Below are 12,019 nucleotides of genomic sequence, written 5' to 3' on the forward strand. Positions count from 1 at the left end.
TTTTGTCCAGGAGACTGAAATAAGAAGTTTCTCAAGTTAAGATCCTTAATTTAAACATCTAGGGCCTGATTCATTAAGTCATCAATTAAAGGCAACAAATGCACATAGATGACATTATTTTATGTTAATTTTTTTTGACAACACAAGCGCACCTCCCGACATCTGGGTAGGTGGTGTCGGGACAGGGGGCAAGGCTACGGGACAATAGGAGGGTTGCCACCCCATTGGGGTGTGCTTAACATTTTTGAAAAGCTAGGCTGCCCTGTGCTCTCCTCCCCTTCAAACACCTTTATTGCTGTGCACAGCACCCATTTACCCTGCAGAGCAGCAGTGACATTAATACACAACTTTCTAATACACAAACAAGTCCCTGGGCAGGACAGTCCTAAAATCAGTACTGTCCCGCTGAAATTGGGATATTTGGGAGGTATGGACCTAGACCTGATCCTTTTTGGAGATAAGTTGATGTCTACAACATGTCTTTTCTGGCCCTGAGCTCACCCACGATTAGCTTTAGCTATTTTATTTACCCAAATACAAAGTGTATACCCCTAAGGCACAGAAATGTTGAGCTTACTTTAATTCTACTATAAAACACAACTGTTCTCTCCAAATGTCATATAATATATGTTCTAATATGGACAGAAAAAAACAACAAATTGTTAAAAAAATCTTGTTTATTTTACATTATATACAATCATCAATTTATCCAAAAGCATTGCCACATCAAGAATATACACCACGGACCACCTACAGTTCTTTTCTCTGATTAGTGTTTTGAATGTGCAAGAACATATAAAGGGAGCAAAAACATTTTTTTTGCAAGATGTAAAATATAATGGGTACAGAGAAAAATAATATGTCAACTGCACTAAGTTCCTGTAATGTGCAGAGATTTTGGTTTCTCTTTGGAGAAAACTCGACTGCCTATATTAAGCTGGATACACCAATCATTAGAAGTTATCTGTGTACGGACTCTTCGTATTGACTATTTTAGCTCTGGAGGAACAATGGTGTATGATACAAAGAAATAGGTGCATTTCAGGCCCTATAAAACTGCCTAATTTATAATACAATGTTGAAATAAAGGTCTATAATCTTTCATTAAATTAATTAAAAAATTGATTATTTTAACAAAAATGAGCTGGTTAAGTAAGCTTTAATTTTGGGTTGCCATGGTCTGATAATGGCAAAACATTTAAATAAAAAAGCAAAACAAATGCACAGCTCCTTTGATGCACAGTCTCCTTTAGTCTATTTGCATGAGGTAGTAACTAAATTATTTTGGCCACAAGTTCACAAGCATCCTAAAGGATGAAAATAAGGCAAAACAAAAAACCCCAGAAAGATGTAGCATCAAAATAATACATTCTTAAAAAGTGGAATGTTAGAGTTGCGTGTGGTTGAAATGTTGAGTGTTTATCCAACTTTAGAGGGAACACATCTGGTTCTGTCTTTGTCTACATACATTTATCGGCTTTTAATATTTCAAAAAGCTATGGCTGATTCTGCATATAAACACATCTAGCGCTTACTTGAACACATCAGTATTACAAATTAAATGTAAAATTAAAGGGGGATTATCACAAAGGAAAAAAACACAACAACTAATACTAGATTAATGGCAGTAAAATACCAAGCCTTCATTTTACAGCTAGTAGCAAATCCAGCTAAAGTGTGCACATATGCACGCAGACAAACCATGTTGTGATGCAAAGGGTAGAAATGCAATTTTTGTATTGGCAAGCAGGAAAAATACTGCCTGCTTCTACATATTGTATAAAATGCTGGGTATCTTTATTTTTACATTGAGATTTAGAGTTGAGCTAGGAGTGGCTCCCTCCCAACTCTTCCAACACATTTTAGCCTTCCTTCGAGCAAAACATCTTTTTGCCAAGGTGCAAACAGCACCTTTTAGCTGCATTCCAGCTTTAATTGAGACCCCCACATAGCAGTTAGACTGTACTATAAACACCTATGCTCAGCAGATACGGCATATCTATGTTTACAATCCTGACTAGGCAGTTGAGGTGTCTGATTTTAGAAAAGTAGACACAAGCAACGGCCTAGTCAGGACTTTAAACACAGGTATGTGCATGCGGACAATAGCAAAGCAAAGTCTGATGTTCAGCAGTTCCTATTTGTGATAAATAATGACCAAATATATTTACACTTTGTGACAGTTCCCCTTTAACTACACAAAATATGTTTTCAATTGATCTTTTCAGATGGCTACAGAGATGTGGGAAAAAAATCTTGCATCATATTCGGATAAACAGGATTTATATATGTACATCTATATATAATGTGTGTGCATTTTGTCCTCCTTTCTAAAAACAGCAGAAGCAACAAGCAAACAAAGATATTAGTGACGTAAAGACGACGCATTTCACAGCAGTCACAATGTAACTCTGTGGTTCAATGTATTACATGACAATACTTGTGCAAATTTGAACACCAGTGTACTTGCATTAAAGTTAAGGGTATCATAAAAATGCTTACATCCTCTCTATAGATTACAGTATTTATTTTAGGCTTACAAAAAAATTTATATTGGCATTACTAAATTACACAGAATAAAAAATACAATAGTGTTAATAAACATTTGTGTTCTTTTTCAAAGGTCCAAGCGAACTAGCTAGACTAGTTAGCTGGGCAAATGAGAAGGAAACAGATCATATGACAATTGACCCTGCCCTCCCAGCTCTGGTTTCGGACCAACTTTACATCTGTACAATTAAGACACTTATACGTCATAAAAGTTTTACTATCTACAGTAGAGCTCCAGGTAGGACATCAGCAACAAGAAGTTACAGCCACATTAGGGTGATTAAGAATTAATACTACCTGTATGTGCAAAGATTACAGAATTGTGAATGCAGCACTTATGTGGGAGGGTTTTAAAGAATAAATGTTTCCATACCACATAGAAGCAACATTTTCCTCATTATTGACTCATGCCACAATAAATTATTTGTATATATAATATGTATATAAAAACAACCACGTGTTGCTGCAGCCTTGCTCTGACCTGAAGCTTCTCTTGCAGGAATATATAATCCCGCCATGTAACACTCTTCCCATAATTACAGTATCTGCAACCACATCATTTAAGCTTAATTGCAATGCAGAGTGACGTGAGCAAAGTGGTACAGATAGGATCCTTGCGTCTTGGCTGGTGCATCGTACATGCAGTTTTGCAGTTACGAACATCTTTAAATGCTTTCCAGCAATTATCCGTCATCCAATCTTCTTCCTGCCGTGACGGTCGAGCCTCAAGCAATAGTGTTATCAGGAAGACAGTTCCCTGTGCAATGTGATTTTCAGTAGCTGTTCTCATGTCCTGCCAGAATGTAGAGGTTGCTGTTGGCTGTGGGGTTGTCTGTTGGTCTGCTTTCCAAAACAACAACCCTGCAAAAATTATAAAACAAAACACAAATCGGTGAATAAATTATTATTTTTACCATAAACATATTTTACGAAGGAAAAATGTACTTTTCCAGCCAATGTTATCATATGTTTTAGACAATTTAAAGTGATTATCCACAATCACAATTTAATTTAAATTTTTATATCATCTAGCCCAGTTCTGGCTAAAGGTGAGGATCTCATGTACATTATTACTATGTGGTCACTATTCACAAACTGATGTCATCCAACACATCCTATAGAGCTTTCAGGGGTACTGTGGCCACTGTAAAGCTTTGGAGGGATGCCAGTTGGACGGTCATGATCTAGGCTATATGTTCCCATACTTTTAGGTGTATTAGATGACACATTCCGATATAGATTATTATTGTCCTTTATTTATAAAGTACTGACATATTGAAAACACTGTACATTTAGGGGTTCGTGATCCAATGATAAATAACGAACAATAACATGAAGCAGAAGGTAAAGATGGCACTGCCCGAATGACCTTACAATCCAAGAGGTGTGGGGAACACTTGACACATAAGTTAGCTGCTGAAATGAGCATACAACAGTAATGGGCAACAGGCGCCCATCTGAGTCTTCACCTGCGGCCCCTCTGCTCCTTCCTGCTTAATTTTGGCCCAGGGGCAAAACTCGGCTCAACAGCCTATTGGGAACATTTTAAAGGAAAATAAAATGCAGGTGGACCAGTGACCCAGCCCAAGGTAGCCCACTATGGGTTTGGCCCAAGGGGCAGATGTCACCCTGTCCCCCAGCCCAGTCTGCCCCTGATTGGCAGGTTTGTTTGTAACACTTGCTTACAATGCTGCTGATACGTTACTACAGATAGTTGTCTCTTTCTATGATTAACATGTATTGTTTCTTATTATTGAGACTAACGGTAATGTGCAGCCCTTTTGAAGATTAGAGGGCGGAAGCATGCAGCCATCACTGGCATACAATGTATGAGTGATATGGTTGCATGGAAGACACTTGGTAAACAACAGTTTGGGCAGTAGGCAGAGGAGATAATAATAATGACAGAGCTTAAGGTGCACTCTCTGAGACTAGTGCTGGCTGCTTTCTTATTAATCGGACAAATAATTTGTTAGATGTTTATTTTTTTTTAGATGTTTGGAGAGGAAATGTAATCAATAGCATATCAGACAACTGGAGTTCACATGAACCCTTTACTGGATTATTTAGGAAGACTAATGATTAGTCTCAGGATTTCATGACATTTAGCCTTTATGAAGAAGAATATGTTATTATAATAAACATGCTTAAGTTAAAGCAGTACAGTTACATTATTACCTGTCGGATCCAAGCAGCCGAAATATCCGAGTGTTATCAGAGATTTCCTGTGTTATCTAGGAGGAGAAATGCATCAGATACATCATAGTATGACAGGCTGTAAATAAGTTGAAGTATACAGATTGCTATAGAAAAGTAAACTTGTGTAAAATTATCAGATGTCAGTTTATACTTATATCAGCAGATGTCCTTATCTATGTCAACCTCTGACAACACTAGTCAAAGACAGTTATATATTCCACTAAGTGTCTGGATGCGGAGGGGGCAGAGTGTCTGGATGCAGAGGGGGCAGAGTGTCTGGATGCAGAGGGGGCAGAGTGTCTGGATGCAGAGGGGGCAGAGTGTCTGGATGCAGAGGGGGCAGAGTGTCTGGATGCAGAGGGGGCAGAGTGTCTGGATTCGGAGAGGGCAGAGTGTCTGTATGCGGAGGGGGCAGAGTGTCTGTATGTTGAGGGGGCAGAGTGTCTGGATGCAGAGGGGGCAGAGTGTCTGGATGCAGAGGGGGCAGAGTGTCTGGATGCAGAGGGGGCATTTTTGCACACAACTAAATAAGTATTTCTGTCCTAACCTAAATACTTATTACATTTTTTTGACCCAACTACTTCTAAAACAGGACTGCTCAGTAATTATTTTGGAGGGGTGCCTTGAAAAAATTATGGAAACTCTAAGGATGCCGCAAACTGCAAAAGTTTGGGAACCACTGTTATACTCTATCAGAACTAGGAGGGGACGCATCCCCATTTGAATCGACCAGAAGGCTGATTCTAAGTGGATCTTAAATGCAGCAGGCCCTGAGTATTTGTGGAGGGCACATTAGCTCTCATATATTTCATACATCATGTTTAAACAATTCCTTTGCTTCACTCTTAACTTCCCCTATTTAGTTACTGCAGCCAGAGGTTCACAGTCCATAATTCACCCTAATAAATATAAACACTATCCCTTCACCCCGACCCCACTGTAGTCTCTCTCTCCTCATACTCTTACATAACACAGCCATGTCACAGCTTTCCTTTCTATCATTAGGGGGAAAAGGGAAATATATTATTTAACCAAAAGAGTGAACTACCAAAATATAATATAATATAATAAAATGGTAATACAAATTCCTCAATGTTCAATTTATTTCTACACTAATGCATTATAAATAGCGCAGCTACTACTTTGAAATATAAGAATGTTAGAGGACACCTAGGAGTTCCATGACCTGTATAAAAGTAGTTGGTCTGCAGCTTTGTGTATTTTAATGGTTATGGATTAAATCTATTCTGATTACAATAAAACCAAAACTCTAAACCTTCCCTTCAAGCACCCTCTGTCCTTAGTGATTGCTTAGTGTGCGAGCATGCGGAAGAATCAATAGCCAGTGATTAACCTGTGTATGAATAATAAGAAAAATAATATAATAGTTAATCACTGTTTGAGCTCTATTGCATAAATGTCTGAAAAGCTTCCATTACCGATCCATATTCCAACTGCCGCGGTATATTGTTCATGCTGCATGTTATAGTGCTAGACTTGGAGAATAGGAATCTTTCTGGACAACAAAGGCTTGGAAGTTATCTTTGTTTGCTGGTTGTTATTACCCGATAACGGTTACAAGGGATGTGCATATATTACTCTCTTCATCAGGAACACCCAAGAGTATCAGACAGGAAGCCGTGGAAAGAAGACTTCTGATAAAGTACCTGTGTAGCATGGTCCTATTTGATCATGAATGATAATGTATCCATACTATTTAAAAGTGGTCATATATGTTTTCATTTCTCTTTTCTGTTTCTCAACTGCATCTTTTTACTTCAGTGAATGTACCCTAAGGAAAGGAACAACACACACAAGTTCTGTACCGTACCAGACTTCCAGATCCTTGGCAGGTCTAATTTAATTACCTCATTTGATCGAAAGCTTCTACCTTGCATACCATGCTTCCAAAATGCAAGGACACTGTCCTGTAGGCAAACTAGAACACACAATATAAAAGGAATTAGGAAAACAATTTATCAGTGACATTACAAGCCACACCAAAAATTTGACATTACTATTGAAATGAAGCAAAATATTGACTTTCATGACCTCTAGTTCTGCAACCAATAATGCTATTACTTTGCAAGGGCAAAGAAACGTACATTTTGTACATTAAACTCTGTTTATTGAATGCACTGAACCCAGGATTTAGGGTCATGATTTGGCCGAATCCTTTGGGTTTAACAGCAAGATTAGCATTCAGCTAAATTCTAAGTATTCAGAAAAACTGAATCCAAATACTAATTTATTGAACAGCATAGTTCTCTCTTGCTTGTGCTAAAAACAAACAAACAGGAAAATACTATGATTTAGACCCTCATGATTAATTTTTAAATATAAAATAGAGTTTGGATCTGGTTTAGCAGGATAAATTGTAGTTCAAATTGGGATGATGCTAAGACAACCTATACATCTGAGGCATTGCTATCCTCTGTAAAGGTTAATTTGGTTAAGTGAAATGAAAGTGCATAAAGTTTAATGCTGAAAAGTACAATTATAGGAGAAGATAGTCAATTGAATGCAGCATCTGTAACTTTGCTATCTATGGATATGAATTTTGTTGAGGGCAAAACTACATCACAAGAGAAGATAACATGGATTGAGAACTTTTGACCGCTTGTTATGCTTGCAACTACTTCACAATTAATGCATCTTATTTTAATCATTTGAGCAAATGACTCACTTACCTATAGATTCAATCTGAAAATCAAATGTGAGCTCTGAAGACAATTTCCGGCTGGATTTTAACCTTCCTTGAAGATTTACTATCTTTATACAACCTTGGGGTGAAAAAAAAAAATGATCATACATAAATCATATAACTATGTAAATAAGGTGCTGGCCCTATTTAAATCACCATATTTAACACATAAAATAAACAATCACAGAAAACTTACGATCCAGGCACACTAGAATGGTATCTCTCTCTAACTGTGTCACGTGGACAACATCCGTCTGTGGGGTATCTGAAGATCAGGAAAAATAAAATAAAATGATTTTGAGTAAGGCACTGGTGATATGAAGATAAAAGAATACAATCTATAAATGATAAGGATAAGGTGAAAATGCTGAGTTATGGAAGAGAGAGTGTACTGACCTGTTTCTGTAAACCATGAAGACGTGGAGTTGGGATTCACCGTCTCAAATCGTACAACCTGGTTAAAATCGGTGCCCTTGCTGACACTGACGCACACTAAAGGGTACTCCTGTTCAGGCACAACCAGCATCTCCATCATCATGAGTGGGCACGGCAGGGGAAAATCTATGTGCTGGATAAAACACATACAGCAAATGTACATAGGGAGAAATTGTCATATAAAATGTCTGAATCAGTACCTCGTTAAACTTTCATAATGAAATTGGGAAACCTCTATTATTTTTCTTTTAATTCATTTTTATTGGAATTTAATAAAAAACTGGAAGCTTCTCTCGCAACCAAACCGTGGGGGTGGGGAGCATGCCGGACAAAAATTAGAAACAAGTATTATATAAAGGGAAAAGGCTGATCTAGCAGCAAGATTAACATCAATATTATAGCATAACAGTAGAAGAAATGTAGCATTTGGTATGGAGAATGAACAAACGTAAAAAATAAAGTTGTGGATTTTTTTTTTGCTTTAAATAATTAGTATGGTGCATTGAGTGAGTAAATGATGGGTGAATATATCCTTATGTAAATAAAGACCCCGTAACCTAATATTTTATTGTATTTTTGATAGGTCAGTATTCTGTTTTTTTCCTACTATGTCTAGCCAACAAGTTTTGTGTAGGGAGACACTTTTTGCATCCATATTTAAGCTATTTTGAATCTCTAGACTTCTCTCCTCTTCCCACTTCCACAGCTTCCAGTGGGAATCTAGATCATGTTTAATGTGCATGGGAAAAAAACATTGTTTGTATACAAAATTCTAATCATTACAGTGGCGCACGCAGGGGGGGTTTCTGGTTCTCCAGAAATCCCTACCTCCGCGAACCAACGGTACTGTACAGCAGCTGCGGCGCTGTCAAAGAAGCGTCCGCGGCAGTGCTGTATTGTAGTATAATACAGCACTGCCGCGGATGCTGCTTGACAGCGCCGTGGCTGCTATAGAATTCAGACTCGCCGAAATGGAGCTGCTGTGCATGCGCAGCAGCTCCCTCTCACAATATTTTATTTTTTTTCCGGGGGGGGGGCGGAAACCCCCCCTTCTAAATCCTGCGTTCGCCCCTGCATTATGTAAGCTAAGGTGGGGAGTCAGTATTGCCTATTAAAGACAATGGGGCTGCTTCAATTGGCAGCGAGGTGCAGCAGTAGCCTCACATAGTGTGTTTCTGTGTGATGTCTCACAGAGCTTCAAGCAAAAATGAGTGAAGTTTTCATTACCGTAATTGTCAGTGATGTGCGCATAAACATAGTGCGAAGGCTTCTACGGAATCTTGCGGATAATTGAATCTTCCACAAAGACGGTCATGAAAGCATCCAAATGGCTGGAGAGCTTTCTTCTTTATGACTGACACTATAATATTATATGCCTTACAAAGGGAATATTTTATATATACATTCCTTCATAAGTCAATTAGAGAAATCATATGGGAAATTACAAACAGACAATCTGGTTAGCGTGGCTTTAGGAGATCACTTGATGGTTCCAAATGTAATTTGTCTGGTGTTCGTACTAGTTAAATCTACAATCTAGTATTTTGGGAGTGGTATTCAAGATGAATTTCTGGGAAAGTGAAAGAATTTAAATTTATTTTTGAAAGCAATATGTCTTAATAAATCCAGTAAGGCCGAATCAAATTCAGTCTGCAAGAAACTACATTTACTTATTTTACAACCTTTACTAAACTCTCCTATGACAACATACCCAGCCAATATATTCAAACAATACAGGTTGTCAGTTTTTATCACACAGAGACACATAAAATTGCAGCTTCCTCAGACCAGTGACTAGTCACAAACATGCAGTTATTTATAAATCAGCAGTGACAGACTGAGATAGCATGCTCCTACTAATCTTAAGCATTGCATGACCTAATATAACAGATAGTAGCTTCACGAAACAAAATAACATTGTCATGCAAGCAAAAACTTTAAATTAAATTATATCAATGCAAATTATTTACAATTGACAATGAATCTAAAATACATGTTGAATATCCAGTAATAATTTGTCAGCCTCCATGCTTTTTACAGATTCAAGGCACTGTTCCATGCTTCTTTGTGTGATAGATACACTCTCAGTGCCATGAAAAAGCATTCAGCCCCTATCCGTTTATTCATATGAGTCAGGCATTAATTTTCAGTGCCCCCCCCCAATATAATATTAAACCATACAGTAATGAAAATTAAAAACTGACATATCATCATATATTAAGTATTCATTCCCATTCAATACATGAACCACCTCTGGCAGCTATTACAGTCAGTATAGTCTTATTGGATGTCTCTATTAAGTTTGAATAACTAGATATTTGCCCATTCCTCCTTGCAAAATTGCTCGAGCTTGAGTTAATATTATTGGCATTTACTTATATAGTGTTAGCATACTCCTCAGCGCTTTATAATTGGGAACACACACAATAATACAAGAAGGCTGAAAGAAAGGTAAAAAGGCCTTGCCCACAGGTTTACAGTCTGTAGGAAAATAGGAGTTTAATACAGGAGTATAAATGCCACAATTTGCATATTAGTTCAGCTGAACTGCAATGGGAAAAAGAACTTAGTGTGCCCATAGAATCCAGTCACACAGCAATGTTGGTTTGGGGGTCAGTAGGTTGTTTAAGTATAGAAGAAGAATAGAAGTTTTACGTGGGTTATAGAGGTGTCATAAACGGGTAGAATAGCTTTTTTAAGAACGTTAAGTTGGTGAGAGGACACCCAAGATGAAATGGCAGAAAGATATTCAGTAATATGGGACAACATATATAGTGAAAAATCCAGAGAGGATAGATACATTAGTGTGTCATTCACATAAAGGTGATACTGAAATGTAAAATAATCTTACTACTTTTACAAGAGAAGTGGTTTAGAGAGAGAAAAGCAGAGGGCCTAGGATTTTGGAAACTTGTTAAAGAAACGAACGCTAAAGTAGCAGTTTGATAGATAGGATGACAATTAGGATAGGACAGTGTAGAACTTAGTGCTTGTATAAAAATAAGTGGTTATCAGGATCAAAGGCAACAGAGCAGGTAATGAAAATTAGAAGTGAGTAGTGGTTTTTAGGTAATGGATCACCTCAGCCAGTGCAGTTTCCATGGGAGTATTGGGGAATAAGTTCTGAATGAATAGGATCCAATAGGTTTTATGAGGAAAGGAAGCTTCTCAGGTCTCTCAAGTAGCTTGGAGAAACATGGGAGCTGAAAGATGGGCAGGTAATCAGATAATCGGGGTCAGAATTTATGGAGTGGAGTAATTACCACATGCTCAAATTATAATGCAAAGATACAAGGGGTGAAGGACAGATTAGAGGTGTTAATTAAGACTGGGATGAGTAGCCAGCAACTGATTTGCGAGGGGATGGGATTGAGTTTACAGGAAGTAGATTGGGAAGACAAGAAGAGCAGTTTTGCCAAATCAAGTTGTGGTTCTCACAGGTGCCCACATTAGAAAAATAATAAATACATTTTGCTGCTTTGTGGTTTGAGTTCTGGCTCTGAAATCTGCATGCATTGTGTAACAGTTTGCAAACTACATGCAAAACTGCCCATTAGTAAATCTCACCGGAAGAAGAGAAGGCGACGAAGGGAGTGTGTGTGGTAAAAAATTGAGTGCGTTGCTACTCGGGAAAGAGTACTCCGTTTAGTTGGAGAGTGGTAATGAGCTGCAAGTTTGGCATCCTGTCACAGACTTTCCATGGAATTAAGGTCAATATTCTGACTGAGCCAATGAAGTACATATATTTTCTTCATTTTATGCTTCTCTGATAAGCACCCTTCTTGTTAAGAAACTTAGTTTAGGGAAAGCGGCCTGATCTTGGCAGTGTTTAATAAGCCTATCATGTCTGTACAATGGGCTGCACTGAGCTCCAAACGAATGTCCAATGGCTTTACAATGTTACTGTATCGCGTCTGCAGATTTGTGGTCATTTCATCTTCATTTGGAAAGTCGCTACCATGCTGTAGGACCTCACAGAGAGAAGGCTATTTTTATTTACAAAAGAATTGCCAAGAGGTGACCCACTAATCTGTCACAAAGGTGGAGCCAATAAACAAACTGGGTGACTTTTGAGGCAATGTATTGCACCTGTCTAATTACAAGGGGTATGAACCCTTTTTTGAGGGAATA

At 38.0% G+C, this 12,019-nt stretch overlaps 1 protein-coding gene across 5 annotated transcripts in view; it reads right to left on the minus strand.

Annotated features, from left to right (window-relative positions):
- Positions 1-659: 659 nt before the first annotated feature.
- Positions 660-12,019, minus strand: part of MAP4K3 (mitogen-activated protein kinase kinase kinase kinase 3) — a 207,305-nt gene continuing 195,945 nt past the window's right edge. For all 5 annotated transcript variants that reach the window (XM_075203721.1, XM_075203720.1, XM_075203719.1 and 2 more), the window contains 6 exons: positions 7,850-8,021; positions 7,650-7,718; positions 7,440-7,532; positions 6,618-6,688; positions 4,729-4,784; positions 660-3,411 (listed from right to left, as the gene is read on the minus strand). In XM_075203721.1, coding sequence (XP_075059822.1) covers positions 3,324-3,411; positions 4,729-4,784; positions 6,618-6,688; positions 7,440-7,532; positions 7,650-7,718; positions 7,850-8,021 — 549 coding nt within the window. In that variant the 3' untranslated portion in view covers positions 660-3,323. The remainder of the gene's footprint in view (positions 3,412-4,728; positions 4,785-6,617; positions 6,689-7,439; positions 7,533-7,649; positions 7,719-7,849; positions 8,022-12,019) is intronic.

Source organism: Mixophyes fleayi, chromosome 3 (genome assembly GCF_038048845.1).
Source record: "Mixophyes fleayi isolate aMixFle1 chromosome 3, aMixFle1.hap1, whole genome shotgun sequence".
NCBI classification, from domain to species: Eukaryota; Metazoa; Chordata; class Amphibia; order Anura; family Limnodynastidae; genus Mixophyes; species Mixophyes fleayi.